Below are 23,247 nucleotides of genomic sequence, written 5' to 3' on the forward strand. Positions count from 1 at the left end.
CCCCCCCCCCCCCACAGGCCTTTAGTGACGAAAAGTATAGGGAAAATCCTGGCCATTGTCCTCCATTTCAATTTTATTGCTGTCTTTCTTTTTATTTTGTCTAATGATTCTCTATGATAAACAGTATCTCCCTCAAGCTAATTGTAAATGTTAGAATACACATTTCTGTGTTTATAGCAACAACTTCTGCAGTATACATTTTCGGTCAGTAGATGGCAGTGTTTATAAGTTCTGTTATCTATGGTAGATACTCTGTTGTATTGAATAAGGTAGAGAATAAAGCTGCGGCTTCCTTCCTGTTTTAGCCAAGCCATGAGCAGCATGCATATCAGACTGTGTGCTTGTGTTTCTCTTTGAGGCTGTGCAAGAAGTTCCAACAGTAAAACCTAAGACCCGCACCCAACATGTACCTCCACTTTTATGGCTTCTTCAGGTCTATATCATGTGCAAACAACAGCGCTAAAAGTGCCAAACTTTTAGATGGTTTCTTAGTGTTTTGCTGTCATTGAGATTCTGGCCCACTGGTAATATCTAATCAGATGGCCTTTGTTGGTTTCAGTATAGTTATGTGAATGTTTAGTGTGGACTTAGCACTTCTGTGCTGATACACCATTATCTGATGTGAATCCTATTTACCATTAGGGGGTGAACGTTGGACTTATCGTATGATCATGCTTTCTGCTTTGGAGCATTGTGCTGTCAGTTCGAGCAGAAGTGAATCCATGAAAATTGTAATTTACATGCTCACATTATGTTGACGTTGTAGAATTCTACTGGCTCTTACCCTGTGTTGGTCCTGTGTTGGTCTTGGAGTGAGTGCCCGTACTAACTAGACTAGAACTGGAAAAGTATGTGCTTACATTAAAACCAGGTGTAGACAAATTAACATGAAATTCAGAAGCGGTAAGCCGGAGGAGGCAGTGTGATGCTTTGGGCAATGTTCTGCTGGGAAACCTTGGGTCCTGCCATTCATGTGGATGTTACTTACGCTCCACCTACTTAACATTGTTGCTCACCAAGTGGTGGTGGATGTGCCGATGTCCGACCACCCAAACAGTGACTGCAGCCCAATAATTTTCATACAACCTCCTTTGACCAAAGCCAATTAAAGAATTTGACTTTAGTCAGACGTAGGGGTGCCCACAGAGCTGCCCAAAGCTGAGTCAACAGGGCACTTAAATTCACGCAGTGTATGGCCAGCTTAAGTCTCCGCCATTTCAGTCTGTTTACCCCATCCATATTGCCACTATATGTCTATTGTGGCACATTACGTACATGATGATGCATTTGGCATTTTGGTAGAATATAGCTGATAAAGAGTGGGATCATTTTGCCAGGCTGGTTGAACATGTGTTGCAGTACGTGTGAACCAAAAATTCCTTTTTTATTCAAAGTTTGCAGAAAAGAAAGCAAAAGTGCTTCAGGTATGTAGAAGTGCTCAATGGGTCAATCAAACTTCTCAACTGTTTCCTGTATAGATATTTCATTGAAAGTTTTTGGGCCCAGAGTTCAGCTTGGAATTCTAGGTCAGGAAAAAGTAGGGCTTGTTAAAATTGGGCATGGCTTTTCTAAATATAGTCAAATTGTGGGCAGAGGTTAAGTGGATTGGGGCAGAGTTTGGATAGAATGGGGGTATCCACACAGGGATTAGGAGGTATATTTGTAGGTAAAGGCACAATTCAGATTTGCATGGTTTCCTAATACAGCCATGTAGACATCCTATGGAGCCTTTGCATAGATATAGACAAAGTGGACTGTATCATATCCAGTTACTTGGCAGAGTTATGGCAGAAAGTATTGATGAATTTGGAATTTGGTGACCACTGAAACCATCGCCATATGCATTTGTTATGGTTCTTCATGACTCAGAAACACAATACTAAACTTATCTGTAAAAAATAAGTCAAGGCAACTGGACTTTCTGTATTTTTCTTGAAGGTGCTTCACTGGCCACCCAACCAGCTTTCTCAATTCAGAATGACTTGTACAAAAATTATCTGGGAATAAATATGGTGAATGTCGCTCCAATCCACATAATCTGTTAGTCGGAACCAGGTGTTGATTGCATTTGCATAAGTGGAGCTAGGAGGTGTTATTAACCTGCCCAGAGAGGTGTTAACACAGCATTGTATGTGGTTGGATGACCAGTGAAACGTCTTCAAGAAAAATACAGAAAGTCCAGTTGCCTTGATTTATTTTTTACAGATATACCATGTGACCTGGATGAATGAGAATCTTCACAGATACAATAGTAAACTTGCATTTAGTGGGTATCGGAGTACTATGATTTTCGGAGTGCAATGGCACAATACAGCACTCACACTCTGATTGTTCTGAATGGGGAAAAGAACAGAAGAATACTTTGTACTGGCCTCTGTTTGCACAGTGAATTATGTGTTGTATGTGCTGAGCTGTGTTCGGTGTAAAATTGGTCAGTGAATCAATATAGTCCACACCAAAGTGGTTTTCAATGAGCCGTTACATTTTTGACATTCTACTTTCATAAATAAACACTACCTCTCTCTAGTGTGACGCACAGAGGACAAGAAGCGGCTAAATTAGTAAAATTAGGACATGAAGTTACAGTAATCGCATCTACACGGTTCTTCTAACTAGGGCACAACTACGTATACTCTTCGGAGAATGAATAGAAGTTTCTTTCTTCTATCACAGCCCTTTTTATATTTGTTATGTGGACTTGGAGCCTCTAGTTGCCCTGTAAAGGTTGGGAAGTCGCGATAAGTGAAATTGAGGGGGTTATTCACTAAGATGCTGAAGGATTAGCCCGAAAGCTCGGCTAAATCCTTTGGCTCTGCTAAATCCTTCGGCTCGCTTCGCCTGGGCAAACCCTTCAGAAAAAAAAAAACAGCGCAAGATCTCCCTCAAAATTTACGCCAGACCCTTTAGGTCTTGTAGGAATTGTAGAGGGGACCCCAACGCCAAAAAAAAAAGCGTGGGGTCCCCCCTAAAATTCCTTCCAGACCCTTGATGTGAGGAGCAGCCTGGCAGAGCCTGGCTAAAACTTCTGCATGAGCTCATTGAAATTAATGGGGTTACGTGCAGCACAATGCATACAAACGTGATGGGTGGTCACTCGGGCCTCAAGTGTGAATGGGTCATTCCCGCTGCAGGTGTGAAAGAGTCATGCGCACTGATGGTGTGAACGGGGCCTAAGAGTTGATATCTCCCCTTGGGACTCAGTTGAAGGTCATGGTCATACCACTAAACCTACCTTGACCTGTTGTACTTCCTATTAATTAGTCCCCTCCCAGTAAGCCATTCAATTAATTTTAGGAAGAAATATTTGATATTTGTTGGGATTTCCAATTATTAAATGCAGGAACCTATCATATAAACTCATTAGCTTGGTGAGGCAGCTCCCAAAACAAACAGGCCTTCTTCAACGGGTACCAGAAAATGACTCAAAATTTAAACATACACAAATGGGTCCCACACCATAAGGTGATGGAATCCAATAAGATTTTAATAGTTCACAATTCGGCCATAAAAACAGCCAATGCGTTTCGGGGGCAGCAACCCTCCCCTTTATCAGGGCTTGGAACAAAGGAATGGAGACTTGAAGAGACTTAAACATCAAATTAAAAACAGAGGAACCTATAAGTATTAGGAATCATAATTAACTCTGATAATCCTATTAAATCTCTGGGCATACACTGGAGAAAAAAACGATGATGTCACCCGTCTTCTGAAGGAAGGAGGAAGCATTGTCTCAGTCTCCTCTTCCCCAGCGGCTTATCTTTGTCAAATATTTGTGAACACAGCCAAGAAATGTGCATGTATCAGGGTTTACATGACTGTGTCATCCTGGAGCCAGTATCGGGAAGTAGATTCTGACCCTGGAAAATGGTCAGAATTGGAGAATTTTTCCAAATCAGCTATTTTGGCCTAGATTGTTCACTTCTCCGGCCTTCTCCTAACTCATCACCCTTTTGTGAATAACCCTGCATGATTCCATGAACCTTAAGAAACACCATGACTGAATTTAGGAGATAGAGGGGTAGTAAAAAAAAAATGGCAACTGGTAGATCCCCAAAATAACACTTTGGGGCCACACTATAGAAGCTGAACAGGTCTGTTCTCAGAAAAGACAATGGAGCACAGGAGGTGATTAGGGATGGGCTCGATGTTCGAGTCCAACAACGGTTCAACTCGAACATCGGTAGTTCATGTGTTCTGCGAACACACAAACTATCAGGGCGTTTCGGCTGTTCGCACACCGAGCAACCCCCAAAAGGCAATGCGCACTGCACATTACCTTGTGAAGCCCTGCTTGGGTAAAGCAATGCACCTGACCACAGGTCAGAATGCCATTCTGCGGCGGGAGTTCATCGCGAGCGGATGGGTCGGCGGGCGTCAGGTTTTTGTTTTATTATTTCTATTTATTTTTTATTTTGGTTAGTCGTTGCCATCGTGGACAACGCTGGACGTCGTGATGGACCTTAGGATTACGTTGGTGGATCTATTTTTTTTTTAAATAAAAGACGTATGCAAAAAAAATTTCTTTTAAAGAAAGAAGAAGTGGGGTTTTGAAAGCACCAGAAAATGACAACTCCAACCACAATATATAAAAATATATTAGTTTATTTCATATAAATCCTAAAAAAGAAACAAAAAAGGCTTACAGCCAATGATAAAATTGAGTAGATAGTCCCTAACACAGCTCTTTCCACATACACAATACCTCACCATTAACAGAAACATACATGATTCATCCTATGTTCTTGTAGACATACATAATTGGAAGAGCACCTTGTCTCCGTGCCGATGGAGACAAGGGCCTCTTCCCCACAAGCCCTGGGGCGTTGGTTGTGGGGGTGTGGGCAGGGGGGCTTATTCACATTGGTGTACCCCTTTAATAAAGGAGCACCCAGATGCGCCCCCCTTGTGAATGAGTAAGGATTATTATACCCCTGCCCAGTCACTAAAAGGTTAAATTCAAATTGTAAAAAAGAGGCCAGACTTTCGAAAAAATCCTTTAATCGATTGAAAAAAAACAAAAGACATGTTTTTTACGTCTTAAGGAATTTTAGGGGGGGCCCCCTGTTTCCCCCCCCCCCCCATTTTTGGGGGTGGGGTTCCTCCTTAAAATTCCTAACACACCTTAAGGGTCTGGTAAGACTTTGAGGGAGAACCCCACACACTTTTTGTTTTGTTTTTTTTAAATGGGGTCCCTCCTAAAGATTCCTACCAGACCTTAAGGGTCTGGTATTGTTTAGAAATTGTTTAGAAATGTCAGTTTTGCTGCAGCAGTTTCTATACATCGTACAGATTTGCCACTTCACAGGCAGGTTAAGGGGACCCCCTAGGCATGATATTTAAAGGAATTGTTCATTTTTATTGTTTCACTTTAAGTGATTTAAAAAATACAGTTTTTAAAGGAGCAGTAATTTTAACAAGTGTTTTCTTCAATGATACATGTCCCCCAGGGCAGTACCCGGATCCCCATACCCTTTTTATGGCCAATAACTTGCATAACTTGCAAGTGTTCAAAATGGGGACATTGTTTTTCTGAGTTCTGGTCCCATAGACTTTCAATGCGTTCGAAGCTCGAGTTCGAACTTTAGAACATGGAAAAAGTTGAACTCGAACCGAACTCGGGTGTGTTCGGACCATCACTAGAGGTGATAACCCGATTATCATAGCGTTAAACCTCAGGCCAGGTACCAGGCCCATATCAAGCTTGGTTTAGCTCCGTCTCCATGTACAAAGGACAGCGGTAAGGCTCCGATCAGATGCATGCAGAGAAAGCGTGCTGTCAAACACACCTCTACATATGAAACAAAGTTCAGACATCCAACTTGTTTTTCTAGATTCTTAATCCTTGGTGATACATTTTTAATTGCATAGTGCCGTAGTCCAACCCCCTGAGTTTCTACACTCATAGTTACATAGTTACATAGTATTTGAGGTTGAATAAAGACATTAGTCCATCAAGTCCAACCTATTAGGATCTCATTCTAGGAGTACCCGTACCCCTGTATATTACGGTCCCTTAAGAAATCGTCCAAAAGTTTCTTGAACAATTCCACATTATTTGCTGAAATCACCGCCTGTGGCAGTGAGTTCCAGACCCTAACTGATCTTACTGTGAAGAACCCCCTTCGCCCCTTGTGCTGGAATTTTTTTTCCACCAATTTTAGGTGATGGCCTCTAGTTTTTGTAACGGAGTTAATTTTAAACAGTTTATCGCTAATGTTGCTACCACCATTAAACATTTTGTACATGGAAATCATATCCCCCCTTAATCTCCTCACCTCTAATGTGAACATGTTTAAATTTAGTAGAAAAAAAAAAAAGGGAACAGTTTAAAAAAACTGACAGAAAAGGAAAAAGAGTTTTTAAATACTAAAAAAGGGTCTAAAAAGGAAGGGAGACAACAAGTATTCAAAAAATCAAGCACTCAATATATCCCAAACAGTTCAAATCCCAATTTTTTACGCCACTTAGCTCCCAGGCAATTTGTTCGCCAAGCCCTGTGTGAGCAAACCCAACAAACTCCCTTTTCTTCCCAGGACTAAACTATTATACCGTGTAATTTAATATTGCAGAACGCATTGAGCCGTTCACATCAGTCCCGGAGCTCACTGTCTAATGTTCTAAACATAATCACATATACCTAAGGCAGAGAGTTTCTCATGGCACATCCCCGTCACCTTACCAAGATCCTGGCGAAGTGCTTTGACTCAAGCCAGTAAAAGTAAACCAATTTCACACCCAACCCTAGCTGGGCACAGGGAAGGGAATCCAAATCTAATATATATAAAAAGCTGGGTCTATATGACTGCAACAATTTCCTGTTTTTAGCATTTTCCTTTTCAATGCGTTTCTATACTTACAACTTGCCTCTCCTATCCAATAGGATACATTGATATGCACACACACTTTGCTGATGTAGCCTAACCTAGTAATATCAGTGGAAATGTGTCCCCTAAAAATTAGGATTTGCAGAGATCAGAAAATTCAACATCGTAGACCTACCTATTGCTCAGTACAATATTTAGCCATGCTATCACTGCTATTGATCTCACCAGTGAAAGCAGGCGGATCTGAGAGAATCTAGTAAGGATATTGGAGCCTCCATAACCTCATCTTTTCTTAATAGATCCATTAATGTTGACTTCCAGTTATATGCAGTTACAATGTTAGTTGGCTGCTAATATACATACAGGAATGTACTGGCGATACTGTTGGGTTGGTGCTCCTCACCTGCACCCCACCCAACCTATACCAAGGCCATTAATGTAGCATATCATTTTAAACAATAGCAACAGTATTAACACTAAAACCTGCACAATATATACATTGTTCTCTATAAGCCTTTGCCAATCAGGGTTCAATGGAACCGTAGGGTTCCTCCAGAGGTTGCTAGATGTTCCTTGAGCAGTGAGCGATTTTTGCTTGTCAGGTGAGTTACCACTCATTCCAATTATCCTTTTTGGGGGGGATATTGCTCTAAATGACCACTAATGTAAGGAAAGTCTTTCTCTCCCTGACCACCAATATAAGGGTCATTGGGTCATTCTTCTACTGACCACCAATGTAAGGGTCATTCTTCTACTGACCACCAATGTAAGGAACATTCTTCCCACTAACCACTAATGTAAGGAACATTCTTCTACTGACCACCAATGTAAGGAGCAATCTCCCCACTGACCTCCAATGTAAGGGGCATTCTTCCCACTGCCCACCAATGTAAGGAGCATTCTTCCCACTGACCTCCAATGTAAGGGGCATTCTTCCCACTGACCACCAATGTAAGGGGCATTCTTCCCACTGACCTCCAATGTAAGGGGCATTCTTCCCACTGACCACCAATGTAAGGAGCATTCTTCCCACTGACCACCAACGTAAGGGGCATTCTTCTACTGACCACAATGTAAGGAGCATTCTTCCCACTGACCACCAACGTAAGGGGCATTCTTCTACTGACCACCAATGTAAGGAGCATTCTTCTACTGACCACCAATGTAAGGAGCATTCATCCCACTTACTACCTATGCAAGGGGCATTCTTCCCATTGTCCACCAATGTAAGGAGCATTCTTCTACTGACCACCAATGTAAGGGGCATTCTTCCACTGACCACCAATCTAAGGAAGTTCTTCTCCCACTGACCACCAATGTAAGCATGTAGGGGGAGCTTTTCCAATGACCTTCAATATAAGAGAGCACTTTTCCACTGACCACTAATATAAAAAGACACTACAGTTTTCACACACTGCATTTCTGTTCATTATTATAATTTGTTTCATTTCATTATTATTAGTGAAAATATTCTGACTCTGATTGTTGTATTAGCGATTTATCCCTTGCTGAGACCTCTATGCCTGGCCTGTATAAGCAGATATAATCACCGCGGACAATCCTTATCAGATAGCTGAACTCACCAAATACATTTTCATCCACAAAATTCTTTATCAAATGCAGCAGATTACAGCAGACTACAGGCTGCAGCAGATTAATGAACAGACGGTATTTGAAGGTCAAGAATGATAATGTTTCCAAGCTAGCATGTACATGTGGTCCTGCTATAGGCAGCCATGACACTAACGACTAGTTCTTGAAGAAGGGGGAAATACATCAACGGTGGGAGGGAACACAGAAAAACGGTGCAATAACCAAAACGACCACAAGATGTCAGTATAATAACCAGCTATAGGAAAAGGAAAATGAACTATGTGATTCTCATATATTTTATGAATATATATATATTCTCTATATTATATCCACCCTCCTGTTCAGTATATACCCTGATCTGTATTATATGCACCCTCCTGTTCAGTATATACACTGCTCTATAATATATGCACCCCCCTGTTCATACACTGCTTTATATTATATGCACCCTCCTGTTCAGTATATACACTGCTCTATAATATATGCACCCTCCTGTTCATTATATACACTGCTCTATATTATACGGTGCACGTTTCAGTGTCACATAACATTATGAAATACATTGGGTTCAATTTGGGATTTAATTTGGATTCATATTTTGTATTTTCTTTTACGCTGCCCATCGAAATTACTGGTTAATTTCAAAGTGAAAACAGATCTCTGCAAAGTAATTAAAACAAGTTACAAAACGCGTTGTCCTTTATATGTTAAACATTAATTAGAACAAACAGTTTTTATTTGAAAGAAAAAGGCTGCGATGTGCAGAAGTAGGTTGACTTTCAGCTGGCATGAGTGTTATATGTCTCAGACAGTGACTATGGAGGAACAATGTGTAATTTTGTAATTATTTACCTTACTTTACAAGTATGAAAACTAGTAAAATGCACAGCCTGACCAAAAAAAAGTCACACACTCTAACATTTTGTTGGCCCGCCTTTAGCTTTGATTGCGGCACACATTCCCCATGGCATTGTTTTGATAAGCTTATGCTACGTCACAAAATTTAGGGGGTTATTCGGAAAGCTGCCGATGGCCGCCGAGTGAATAACCCAGCCGAAGTGAAGTGAGCAGAACGCTGTTCGGCTATTCAATTCAGTCTTGTACGGCTGATTTCAGCCTTACATCGGCTAAAATCAGCCGTACATCGGCTGCCTTCGGTCTGCATGTTCGGCTGAGCTGAAGTGCAGGAGTTCGACTCAGCCGATCCAACATCTGGATCGGCTGAGCCGAAGCTCCGGCAGCTCACTCGCTGCCGTTCGCTCCTATTCTCATGGGGGCAGAATGGCATTGAGTGAATAGCCTAATGGTGCAGAGTGGCAGAAAAGAATGATAAAAAAAGTTACAAAATAATGTAAAAACATTTTAAAAAAATAGGAAAATTGAAAAATAAATCAACCCAGTTGTTATTGTTTAATGGCAGATCAGCGTCCCCAGGTCATTTGGGGATGCTGATCTGTCATTATAACAAGGTGGAGTGAGATCACGACTGGCTTCGCCCAGCTGTCATTTGCGTGGAGATCGGTTGACTTCGGCAAACCTTTCTTCACGCTTCGGCTGTCACTTCGGCTCAGTCGAGCCGAAGCATATGCCTTCGGCCGCTGAATGGGCTATTGTGAATAGCCCATACAGCACCCCTCTGGCTCGACTGAACCGAAGGGCAGAGGCGGCCGAAGAGAGCCGAAGGATCAGCCGAAGCTACAGCTGGATCCTTCGGCTCTTTAGTGACTAACCCCCTTACTTTCATCCAGAGTTGCATTCATTTTTCACCAAGATCTTGTAGTGATGATGGGAGAGTCGGACCTCTGTGTAAAGTCTTCTCCAGTACATCCCAAAGATTCTCAATGGGGTTAAGGTTTGGGCTCTGTTATGGCCAATCCATGTGTGAAGATGATGTCTCATGCTCTCTGAACCACTCTTTCACAATTTTATCCCCAATGAATCCTGGCATTGTCATTTTGGAATATGCCCAATGTGCCATCAGGGAAGAAAAAATACATTGATGGAAAAACCTGGTCATTCCGTATATTCAGGGGGGCAGCTGAACTCATTTTTGGGGACATAACATTCCTGAACCTAGATCTATTATACCGTGGAAGGCTCTGACCTATTTGCTTAGCTAAATTCTTGTGGTGACCTTTTTTTTTGGCCAGGAAGTGCATGTTGTTTTTTATTGAAATATTTGACAACATTTTTCAACATATAAATAAAGAATAAAAAACAGTTTTAGGATCCAACATCAAAAACAAAAAAAAACTGTGATGGAAAAGCATAAAAGGAACCAAGATTATATGCGAGTGCTTGGACCTGTAGCTGTGAATTTTTGGGTTGTCCAACTGCTGTTGGTTTGCACCTAAAAAAAGGTAGATGAACGAAGGAAACAAAACAAGTAGTAAAGTTGGCCATACACTGCTGGAATTTCAGCAGGGTTCGGCCAACATTCAAGCTGTGTGTGGGCCTTCTGGCACCATCTAGTTCAACAAAAGTCGGTTATTTAATTAAGTTTTGTTGAAGGAGCCGGGTGTAAAATTGTTGGCCAAACAGTGATGTTGGCCAACCAGCTGCAGTCAATGTTGAGGTATTCTGACAACAGTAGGCACCAAAAATAGCCCAGCAGGGTTTTTTTTAGCCTGGATCGGGGAATCTGTTAGATTTCTTTCATCCAGCCCAAAGGTTGAATGAAAGAAATCTATGTGTATGGCCAATGTAAGAGGGGGTGCAGGGAAGGATTAGAACATGGAGGGGAGGCTAAGAGTCTTGCTGCCATAGTGGGCGTAGAGTCAGCTAGTGGTGATATACTGTATGACTTCCATATCTCCGAATGTTTATCTAGCTCATTATATAGCCTAGCTGTGGGGTTTCCAACAACCTAATCTCCTTAATCTGATTACATAACTCAGTTTTAGTGGGAGGGGTGGATCACTTCCAGGTCAGAGCTCTAAGGCATTGACTTGCTGTAATCACATGAGTAATACGTTTTTCAGTGGATATAGGGATCCCAATCAGGTGAAGGCCTACAACAGGGGTATTCAAACATAGGCCCTCCAGCTGTTGTGGAACTCCAAGTCCCATAAAGCATTGCAAAATGCTGACAGCCAGAGGCATGACTTCCAGAAGCAGATGTATGATGGGATTTGCAGTTTTATCACAGCTGGAGGGCCAAAGTCTGGCTGCCCCAGCCCTAGAAGAGGGAAAATATATGTTCTTAAAAATATATATTCAGTGCACATTACTGCCTGCATACATTTTATGTCTTCATACTTGTTAATTGGCTAAAGGCACCAGCAGACGTCAGATGTTTATTTCCAGACCTCAACCAGATCAGGGTGTAGGAAGCTGGAAGTGTACCGCTCCTGGCATTCCTGCTAGCCCTGGCCAAGGCATATGTTGGCTATGAAGAAATTCAGCTTCTGTGTGCTATTAGCATTGTATGGGTCATCATTGTAACACACTAAGAGTAAAACAATGTCTTCATGTGCTCTTCTCTAAACACTGTTGTGTTCAGTCTGTGACCGGTTTAATCCTTGCATGTCCTGTACCTCAGATCCCCCTAACCGTGTTGGTCCTTGTATGTGTGTCAGTGTGCCTCTCTTGTTGTCTGCCACAGGGTCAGCGTGTCTCCATAACTCGCAGGGTGGATGGTAGGTGGCTTGAAGGGCGAGTTGAAGGTTCTCTACGTCTTGGTCTGTTTCCAGCAAATTATGTGCAGATCAAAGATGGTCCTTTGGAGAAAAAGAAGGGAATGCCTCAAGTGAAGGCAATGAAACGTACCAAGCCTATAGTGCAGGTCAGTACTAACAACACCTAACTTACTGACTCAACCCAACCCATCGGTGGAATGCTCAGACCTAAACTATACGTGTCTGAGGGACGTTCTGTTCTTTATAGATACTCCCTGTCCTATCTCATGTGCGGTATGGTAGGCAGAAAGGAAGCATTAGAATTTAGGGAATAGAAAAGGTAGTTTAGGACACTTTTATAAATGAAGCCAATTGTAAAGGTATTGCTTGGCAAGAAAACTGTCCGCCATTAAAAGTGTACCTGTACATATGCATACAAGGCAGAGTAAAGCTGGCCATACACTAGCAGTCTTTCTCAAGAAGCACAGAGACCCAGTTATGATGTCACTTGGTCTAAAATATGGTATTGCATGTTGATTGGGGTGGTGGAGGAGTGGGGAAGGCATAATAGAAGCAGATGCAACTCAGGCTTTAAAAATAACTCTTCCCATCATACATGGTTGGTATGAAAGCTTTTCTTGTAATAACCACTTTGGTACGTCTGCATCAAACATATGCTAGGGCATGACGGAGTTCATTTTTGGAGGGTCTTGGGCTGTTCTCATCCCTGGTGTAAATACATGCATACAACCTACATGCTATTTGAGACAGAGAGATTCTAATAAACTTCCTGTTTTACATCAAAGGCTGATCAGCATATTTGGAATGAGCAATTAGCACACTGGCCCCATGCAGGCCTACGATGGAGGACATGGATGGACAAGGATGGCAGGGCGTCTGAGTCTACTACTCCAGGATGTAGAAAAGCTCCAGCGCTTGTTATAGAACTGCTTTACTACATAAACCTTATATTCAGAATAATAAATGTGTTTTCCTTATCAGGACTCCAATGGCGTCACACTCAGGGAAAAACCGCGTATTGTCAAGGCACCTGCATCCAATAAACTGCAGCAGCTACAGGGGACTGTGTAAGTTACATTCGGACCCGAGACAAATGAATGATGTGGATTATCTGTCAGATTTCTGTGTAATAAATATTTGTTTTGTTTTCTTGTCTAGAGACAAAGTTCTACAAAATTTGTAGTTTAGTAAGCGATGCGTTGTTTGTTTCAGCAGGGCGTTTGATTGGTAGGAGACGATGGAGAGTCACCAGCACACACGAAGTTATAACACAAATCCTGGTTTAGTTTATTATAACCTCATCACATAAGTCATAACAAGCCAACGTTTAGGGCAGGGGTAACCAAACCTCCGGCCCTACAGCTGTGGTGAAACTACAAATCCCATGATGCATCTCTCTCCGGGAGTCCTGCCTGTGGCTGTGAGAATCTTGCAATGCCTCGTAGGATTTGTGACTCTCCACCCCAGCTGGGGGGCCGGAGTTTGGCTACCCCTGGTTTAGGGGCTCCTCAGGACCCCTTCCTCAGGGAGACATAGTAAGGATAGGAACCTGCACAGCATCGAATTGTTGGCTTCCACTTGCTGGAGGGAAAGCTGCACTTGATAACCTGCAGTGCAAAGATCTCACTTATTCTGCTTCATCCATTCGCTTAATGTTTGCTTTCCGCACCTCTCCTGCGACTTCCTGATCCTTCCCCAACAGTCATCAGTCTACCAGCCATCGGGGGGCAGCTCTGAAATGAGGAAACAAAATCTTCTCTGCTACCCACATGGCTCCCTCCACACAAAGACAGTGCAGAAGAAGACATAGCAAGTCACTAATAGGGAAAAGATCAGCAGCAGGGAGACAAAGGGCAATACTTTGTCCTCTTCTCCATCTACACCTCCTCTCTCGGTCAGTTAATAACCTCACATGGCTTCCAATACCATCTCAATGCCGATGACACTCAAATCTATATTTCTACTCCACAACTCTCCCCCTCAGTGTCCTCTCGTGTCACTAGACGTGGACCAGTTTGATGATACCCTTCCAAAAAACCCCACAATTTTCTCTGAAATAACTTACAGGGTTATTCACAAAAGGGAGAAGAGTTTGGGGAAGGCAGGAGAAGTGAACAATCTAGGCCAACATAGCTAAACTGAAGTCAGTTGAATTGGAGAATTTTTCCAAATCGGCTATGTTGGCCTAGATTGTTCACTGTGTGTTTCGGGTCAATATCCTGTTGGAGGACCCATGACCTGCAGCCTGAGACAGAATATGTTTTGCTCCAGAATTCCTTGATAGTCTTGTGATTTCACTGTCCCCCGAACAGATTCAAAGCAACCCCTGCAAGATATAGCAAAGCAGCCCCAAAACATGGCTTCCAATACCATCTCTATGCAGATGAAACTCAAATTTATCTTTCCACTCCACAACTCTCCCCCTCAGTGTCCTCTCGTGTCACTAATCTACTAACTGACATATCCGTCTGGATGTCACAACACTTCTTAAAACTCAACCTTTCAAAAACTGAGCTCTTAATATTTCCCGCCCGTGCACCTTCCCCCAACGTTTCCCTTGAGATTGATAACACAACTATCCACCCCTCCTCCCATGCGAAGGTGGTAGGTGTCATCCTGGACTCGAACCTCACCTTTCTTCCCCACATCCAATCACTATCCAAATCCTGCCGCCTTCACCTTAGTAACATCTCCAAAATACGCCCCTTCCTCACCACTGGAACCTCAAAACTACTCATCCACTCCCTTGTTATCTCTCGTCTTGACAATTGCAACTCCCTCCTCATTGGCCGACCTCTACACAGGCTCCTCCTTCCTTCAGTATATCATGAATGCTGCTGCTAGACTCATTCACCTAACCAACCGCTCAGTGTCTGCAACCTCCCTCTGCCGATCCCTGCACTGGCTTCCATCCCTTGCCCCTCTCTGCCAATCCATCCACTGGCTTCCATCCCTCGCCACCTCTGCCAATCCCTGCACTGGCTTCAATCGCCCAAAGGATAAAATTCAAAATATTAACAATCAGTTACAAGCCTTCCACAACTCTGCCCCCGGCTATATCTCCAACCTTGTCTCAAAATATCCCTAACAGTCCCCTCCGCTCTTCCAAAGGCCTCCTGCTTTCCAGTTCCCTCGTCAACTCCTCCCATGCACGCCTCCAGGACTTCTCCAGAGTCTCTTCCATCCTCTGGAACTCTTTACACCAACCCGTCCATCTATCTCCCACTCTGACTGCCTTTAGGCGATCCCTAAAGACTCATCTTTTCAGGGAAGCCTATCCCACCTCAACCTAACCACTCAACCATCACATTCTCAAACAATTCATCCCCACGCAGCTCCCTCCTCATGTATCACCTCCCCCTCCCTCTTTTAGATTGTAAGCCCTCAGGGGCAGGGCCCTCCTTACCATCTTGTCTTGAATTATTACTATAGATCCTGTTCAAGAAATATAATTTCTTGCTGCTTTCAGGTACCGAGCAGTATTTCCTTTCTCTCCTAATAACTCAGACGAGCTGCAGTTGGTGGCAGGGGATGTGGTGACAGTAACACAGCAATGTGATGATGGTTGGTTTGTAGGTGAGTGACTGTAAACTAGAAGGAAAGATCCCGACAGGATGTATCACCTGAATGTGTAAGTCATCCATCTGTATGTTTCCTAGGTGTCTGCTGGAGAACGCAGCAATTTGGGACCTTCCCTGGCAATTATGTTGTTCCATATGTGACTTCTTAGTCCTGGAGACTTAACAAGAGTTTGTGGACATTCTACAGAATCCTTCTTGGGCTGGTAGTGCCAACCCCTTCTGATTCAGTGACTTCACGGATAGCTGTGGCCACACTGGATTACAATGGAGAGATTACTGAAACAACCATTTACCATATAACAGCCATGACCTTCAACCGATGGGGAGCTAGATGACGCAACTCGCCTTGTCAGCTGTCCACTTATTTCATAGACATGGAACAGAGCGCTGCGAATGAGGAATAATTACTCATATTATTCCTACTATATACCATATTTTTGTTTCAATGTTTCAACTTGTGTCCAATTCTGTGTTTTGTGATTGTGATAATAACCTTTAACATTTCCTAATTTTCTGTTTGTTCATTTTTTTTACATATGCCGTCTTTTAAATGCACCTTATACTTGCTATGTCTTCTTATTATTTGTTTTGTTGATAATACAGTTGGTCTTATAATGGATACAGCCTAGCCCTTTTTTTGTCCTGGATGTACTGTATATATTGGTGTGAATATACCCTTACATTGGCAAGATTCTGGGTTTTTAGCTCTCCATACAAACATATACTCAGATGTTAGCAGTCTTGCTGTTGTGGATGGATAAATGGTAAATAGAAGAGCTAAAATACGTTCCTCACCTGGAGAAAATGCTGCTTCATTCTCCTTTTTGTGTTATTCACGAAACCGAATGCCTAGGTATTTGTCCATGTCTTCTTTCCTGAAGCAGAGGACCAGATTTCAGATCCTTTTCAGTGGAGATCATGTTACCAAATGCCTGGGCTTTTGTTTTCTTGACTAGTACTGGAAGAAGCCTGGAACAAAGCTTGCTCCAACAAAAGTAAGTATTTAAGCCATTATGTTAACCTGTATTGAGAGAAATATGCAGGTTGGTATTGTGACGGACTCCCTGATACCCCGACTGGATATCTCCGTCTTCAGCCCTGGATATCTCCGTCCCTGGGTGCTGGAACCAGAAGCCAGTGACTATGGCATGGGGGCTTACTCCAAGAATCAGACAATACAGAGTTTATACCTCACACAATCAGATAAGCATTCATTGTTACAATGAACAGTCCCCTCCCCCAGACAGCCAGGTGCCGCATTGGATTGTCTTAATTAGAGAAGAGCTTAATCCAATCACTCTAAACAATGGTCACTCCAGACAGCCTGCTGCCTTTAGAAGAATGGTTCACATCAAGTCAAATAGTGACCAGCTCTCCCCAGATAAAATCTGCAGCCCTAGGTGCGTCACAGGTATTGCTGGTCTCATTAATTTCTCTCCTCTCTTGCTTACTTATTGAGAGAGGGATTGGTGATCTGCTGTGTACTTAGGAGAGGCACTAGGGGAATGTCCATAAACCTGAGTACCAGTAATGCCCTGTCCATGACAACCTTGCCAGGCACTATGGGAGAGCTCAGCAACATCTGCTGCCCCCAAAAGAAAGCAGCTTGTAAAGTCAGAGTCATAATCTGCATACTTGGCCTGGGTCTCTGATTTAGTCTTTGGTTGTGTAACTGGGGTCTAGCATGTATTACCCATGGGGTCACCATACAGCAGAAGGAAAGCCTTTCGCAAGCAGTGATTATGCTATGGCAGAGCTTGATACTTCCCTGCAAGCACTTCACAAGGCAGCTCTTTAGATAGGTCTTACAAACTCTTTGGCCGCACGTCCTACATGGTGTGCCCATCACTACTTGCTTTCCTTTACCATAGACCGAAACTCACTTGGCCTGATGTTGCTGAGCTCTCCCATAGTGCCTGGCAAGATTGTCATGGACAGGGCATTACTGGTACTCAGGTTTATGGACATTCCCCTAGTGCCTCTCCTATGTACACAGCAGATCACTGATCCATCCCTCTCTGGGCTACCCTGGTGGTATTTCCAATTCTCAACAGGAAGGCCTCCAAGCTGGCTGGATACACCTAGGTTTTCTGCCCCAGTTGCTTCTCCAGTGGTGCAAAACAGAAGAAAAGAGTCTGAGGCGCGACTGCCCTTGGGGTTGGACAGGTGAAAGTATAGCGGGAGTTACATGGGCTGGGGCATGCAGGGTTAATGCTGGGCCGAGAAACAATAACGTTGATATTTTTCCCTCCGCGACGTATTAAGTATCAGGGGTGGAGGGAGAAATAAAAAACAAAAAAGGTGCACATGAAATGGAGGCAAGTTGAGCGGTGTGTGGTGCGTATATCAACTCACCGTGAGTTGAGTTGTGAGTTGATATATACGCACCACACACCGCTCAACTTGCCTCCATTTAATGTGCACCTTTTTTGTTTTTTATTTCTCCCTCCACCCCTGATACTTAATACGTCGCGGAGGGAAAAATATCAACGTTATTGTTTCTCGGGCAGCATCAACCCCGCCTCAGACTCTTTTCTTCTGTTTTGCACCCATACCAATTGGACACCCCGGTCCATATTGAACTGAAGCCGCACGCCACCCCCACCTTTATACCATCCTCCTCCACACAGCCCCCATTTAACCATACCAATACCCGAAAAGTTCTGAACAACACAGAACCACCCATCCCCCACCCCCCAGGAGAGCGCTGTCACATAGGACTTGAATCCTTAATTTTCCTGCTTCTCCAGTGGTCCCCACCCTCTCTGCACTTGACTTCTCTGTGGTCTAAGTCACCCCCTTTGCCCTCCTGAGGTAACCTCAGACAAAGTGTTCTTTTACAGTGTGTTAGGAGTGATCACTGTCCACACAACTGTCTTTAAGGTTTGAAGATTCTTTACCTGATTGTTCTTCTATTCTGCAAAGAATTCACAGCAGCGATTCTTTGTTTCAAAGTTCAAGCATCAGTCTCACTTCATGACTGAAGTTTCTACAGGAACGCTAGGCCCCTTACTCCACACAAAGAACTAATGGCTCTTCCTCCTTCCCTAAACTTCACTAAGGAGGAACGCTCGAAAAAGTCATCACAGTTAAAGCTACATTAAAGGCAAAGAGTTTTTCCCCTCCCCCCAATGTTAATGAAAGCACTTACCTTAAATGATGTCTCTTAATCCGATCTTCTTTCCTGTAGTTTTGAGCCTTCTCTCCAGCGCTGCTGCGGGTCTCCGATCCAGCGCTGACTCCTCTGTCCTTGCTGGTACTTCCTGTCCCACGGTGTCTGCATGCGGGTGCACGCGTACATATACCTTGTGTCTCTCCCCGCCTCCCGGCTAAAAATCCGAACTGCGCATGCGCCCCCCAAGATGCTTTGCGGCCGCCCGAGCATTTTCGGACGGGAGCACGCTAGCAGTAGATATATGCAAAAACACCGGAGGGTTTAGAAACCCTTTAACAGTTGTTACAGTCAACAGTTCCATATTCCTCTTGGTTGGGAAAACCCAGATACCAAATCTCATTCATCACTCTCCAGACAGATGCAAGACACGATCTCTCAACATTGAGGTCCCTTCTCAAGTGCCCCGCACTATGCCACAGGGGCAAAAGAGAGCCAAAGAGGGCAGACCAAACACAGAATTCCCTAAGGGGAGTTAGTGATATCTCCTCATGGACCTGCAGTATGATAGTAACCAGACATCTAGTATTTTCAGAAAGAAGATGGCAGTGGCGGCCAACAAACTTCGCTCAGTATGGATTTCCTTTGAATACAGATTCACTTTAAATTTTACTAAAAAAAAGTTGATGAATAAACAATGATGATTGATTTTCATGGTATGGAGGTCTCATTCACACTGGGTTTCCTTGGATTTGCTGATGCATGCACAAATCATTTTATTGCACCATGAGAAAAAAAAGCTCATCAATGTCCACAGGAGGGCTGTGTGCTGTCTGAGCCCTTGCATCAGGCAGGCTGATATATTGTTAGGCTAAAAACTTATCTAGGATAGCACCTTCCCTTCATTAAGACTTTGTGAGACAGAAAAAGAGTGCAATTCCCACCAGGGGAACCCCGATCCACCAGCTGTTGGCCAATCTGACACTTTAGGCAATCCGCACAGTTTAAAGGACCAGAGGTGATGTATCTACATATTTGTATTCTAGTGTTGGACACCTAAGGCGTGCACACCTGAATTCACATATCCCTGCGGAAGGAGCATTGAACTGCAGATGATATTACACGAGACAACATAATGATGACCAGCGGCATGAGAAGAGACCAGCAGACACGAGAAATTTATGAAAAGGAAGTAAAGGGCTGGGAAGGTTAAAAGAAAAATTCTGTCCAAGTTCTATTACTATAGATCCTGTTCAAGAAATATAATTTCTTGCTGCTTTCAGGTACCGAGCAGTATTTCCTTTCTCTCCTAATAACTCAGACGAGCTGCAGTTGGTGGCAGGGGATGTGGTGACAGTAACACAGCAATGTGATGATGGTTGGTTTGTAGGTGAGTGACTGTAAACTAGAAGGAAAGATCCCGACAGGATGTATCACCTGAATGTGTAAGTCATCCATCTGTATGTTTCCTAGGTGTCTGCTGGAGAACGCAGCAATTTGGGACCTTCCCTGGCAATTATGTTGTTCCATATGTGACTTCTTAGTCCTGGAGACTTAACAAGAGTTTGTGGACATTCTACAGAATCCTTCTTGGGCTGGTAGTGCCAACCCCTTCTGATTCAGTGACTTCACGGATAGCTGTGGCCACACTGGATTACAATGGAGAGATTACTGAAACAACCATTTACCATATAACAGCCATGACCTTCAACCGATGGGGAGCTAGATGACGCAACTCGCCTTGTCAGCTGTCCACTTATTTCATAGACATGGAACAGAGCGCTGCGAATGAGGAATAATTACTCATATTATTCCTACTATATACCATATTTTTGTTTCAATGTTTCAACTTGTGTCCAATTCTGTGTTTTGTGATTGTGATAATAACCTTTAACATTTCCTAATTTTCTGTTTGTTCATTTTTTTTACATATGCCGTCTTTTAAATGCACCTTATACTTGCTATGTCTTCTTATTATTTGTTTTGTTGATAATACAGTTGGTCTTATAATGGATACAGCCTAGCCCTTTTTTTGTCCTGGATGTACTGTATATATTGGTGTGAATATACCCTTACATTGGCAAGATTCTGGGTTTTTAGCTCTCCATACAAACATATACTCAGATGTTAGCAGTCTTGCTGTTGTGGATGGATAAATGGTAAATAGAAGAGCTAAAATACGTTCCTCACCTGGAGAAAATGCTGCTTCATTCTCCTTTTTGTGTTATTCACGAAACCGAATGCCTAGGTATTTGTCCATGTCTTCTTTCCTGAAGCAGAGGACCAGATTTCAGATCCTTTTCAGTGGAGATCATGTTACCAAATGCCTGGGCTTTTGTTTTCTTGACTAGTACTGGAAGAAGCCTGGAACAAAGCTTGCTCCAACAAAAGTAAGTATTTAAGCCATTATGTTAACCTGTATTGAGAGAAATATGCAGGTTGGTATTGTGACGGACTCCCTGATACCCCGACTGGATATCTCCGTCTTCAGCCCTGGATATCTCCGTCCCTGGGTGCTGGAACCAGAAGCCAGTGACTATGGCATGGGGGCTTACTCCAAGAATCAGACAATACAGAGTTTATACCTCACACAATCAGATAAGCATTCATTGTTACAATGAACAGTCCCCTCCCCCAGACAGCCAGGTGCCGCATTGGATTGTCTTAATTAGAGAAGAGCTTAATCCAATCACTCTAAACAATGGTCACTCCAGACAGCCTGCTGCCTTTAGAAGAATGGTTCACATCAAGTCAAATAGTGACCAGCTCTCCCCAGATAAAATCTGCAGCCCTAGGTGCGTCACAGGTATTGCTGGTCTCATTAATTTCTCTCCTCTCTTGCTTACTTATTGAGAGAGGGATTGGTGATCTGCTGTGTACTTAGGAGAGGCACTAGGGGAATGTCCATAAACCTGAGTACCAGTAATGCCCTGTCCATGACAACCTTGCCAGGCACTATGGGAGAGCTCAGCAACATCTGCTGCCCCCAAAAGAAAGCAGCTTGTAAAGTCAGAGTCATAATCTGCATACTTGGCCTGGGTCTCTGATTTAGTCTTTGGTTGTGTAACTGGGGTCTAGCATGTATTACCCATGGGGTCACCATACAGCAGAAGGAAAGCCTTTCGCAAGCAGTGATTATGCTATGGCAGAGCTTGATACTTCCCTGCAAGCACTTCACAAGGCAGCTCTTTAGATAGGTCTTACAAACTCTTTGGCCGCACGTCCTACATGGTGTGCCCATCACTACTTGCTTTCCTTTACCATAGACCGAAACTCACTTGGCCTGATGTTGCTGAGCTCTCCCATAGTGCCTGGCAAGATTGTCATGGACAGGGCATTACTGGTACTCAGGTTTATGGACATTCCCCTAGTGCCTCTCCTATGTACACAGCAGATCACTGATCCATCCCTCTCTGGGCTACCCTGGTGGTATTTCCAATTCTCAACAGGAAGGCCTCCAAGCTGGCTGGATACACCTAGGTTTTCTGCCCCAGTTGCTTCTCCAGTGGTGCAAAACAGAAGAAAAGAGTCTGAGGCGCGACTGCCCTTGGGGTTGGACAGGTGAAAGTATAGCGGGAGTTACATGGGCTGGGGCATGCAGGGTTAATGCTGGGCCGAGAAACAATAACGTTGATATTTTTCCCTCCGCGACGTATTAAGTATCAGGGGTGGAGGGAGAAATAAAAAACAAAAAAGGTGCACATGAAATGGAGGCAAGTTGAGCGGTGTGTGGTGCGTATATCAACTCACCGTGAGTTGAGTTGTGAGTTGATATATACGCACCACACACCGCTCAACTTGCCTCCATTTAATGTGCACCTTTTTTGTTTTTTATTTCTCCCTCCACCCCTGATACTTAATACGTCGCGGAGGGAAAAATATCAACGTTATTGTTTCTCGGGCAGCATCAACCCCGCCTCAGACTCTTTTCTTCTGTTTTGCACCCATACCAATTGGACACCCCGGTCCATATTGAACTGAAGCCGCACGCCACCCCCACCTTTATACCATCCTCCTCCACACAGCCCCCATTTAACCATACCAATACCCGAAAAGTTCTGAACAACACAGAACCACCCATCCCCCACCCCCCAGGAGAGCGCTGTCACATAGGACTTGAATCCTTAATTTTCCTGCTTCTCCAGTGGTCCCCACCCTCTCTGCACTTGACTTCTCTGTGGTCTAAGTCACCCCCTTTGCCCTCCTGAGGTAACCTCAGACAAAGTGTTCTTTTACAGTGTGTTAGGAGTGATCACTGTCCACACAACTGTCTTTAAGGTTTGAAGATTCTTTACCTGATTGTTCTTCTATTCTGCAAAGAATTCACAGCAGCGATTCTTTGTTTCAAAGTTCAAGCATCAGTCTCACTTCATGACTGAAGTTTCTACAGGAACGCTAGGCCCCTTACTCCACACAAAGAACTAATGGCTCTTCCTCCTTCCCTAAACTTCACTAAGGAGGAACGCTCGAAAAAGTCATCACAGTTAAAGCTACATTAA

At 43.5% G+C, this 23,247-nt stretch overlaps 1 protein-coding gene across 1 annotated transcript in view; it reads left to right on the forward strand.

Moving 5' to 3' along the window:
- The window catches only part of SORBS3 (sorbin and SH3 domain containing 3), a 69,427-nt gene extending 53,556 nt beyond the window's left edge, over window positions 1-15,871 (forward strand). The window contains exons 13-15 of the mRNA XM_018563688.1: window positions 13,037-13,122; window positions 15,525-15,631; window positions 15,715-15,871. Coding sequence (XP_018419190.1) covers window positions 13,037-13,122; window positions 15,525-15,631; window positions 15,715-15,785 — 264 coding nt within the window. The 3' untranslated portion in view covers window positions 15,786-15,871. The remainder of the gene's footprint in view (window positions 1-13,036; window positions 13,123-15,524; window positions 15,632-15,714) is intronic.
- Window positions 15,872-23,247: the final 7,376 nt, after the last annotated feature.

Source organism: Nanorana parkeri, unplaced genomic scaffold (assembly GCF_000935625.1).
Source record: "Nanorana parkeri isolate BGI_ZX_2015 unplaced genomic scaffold, ASM93562v1 scaffold686, whole genome shotgun sequence".
Classification (NCBI taxonomy): domain Eukaryota; kingdom Metazoa; phylum Chordata; class Amphibia; order Anura; family Dicroglossidae; genus Nanorana; species Nanorana parkeri.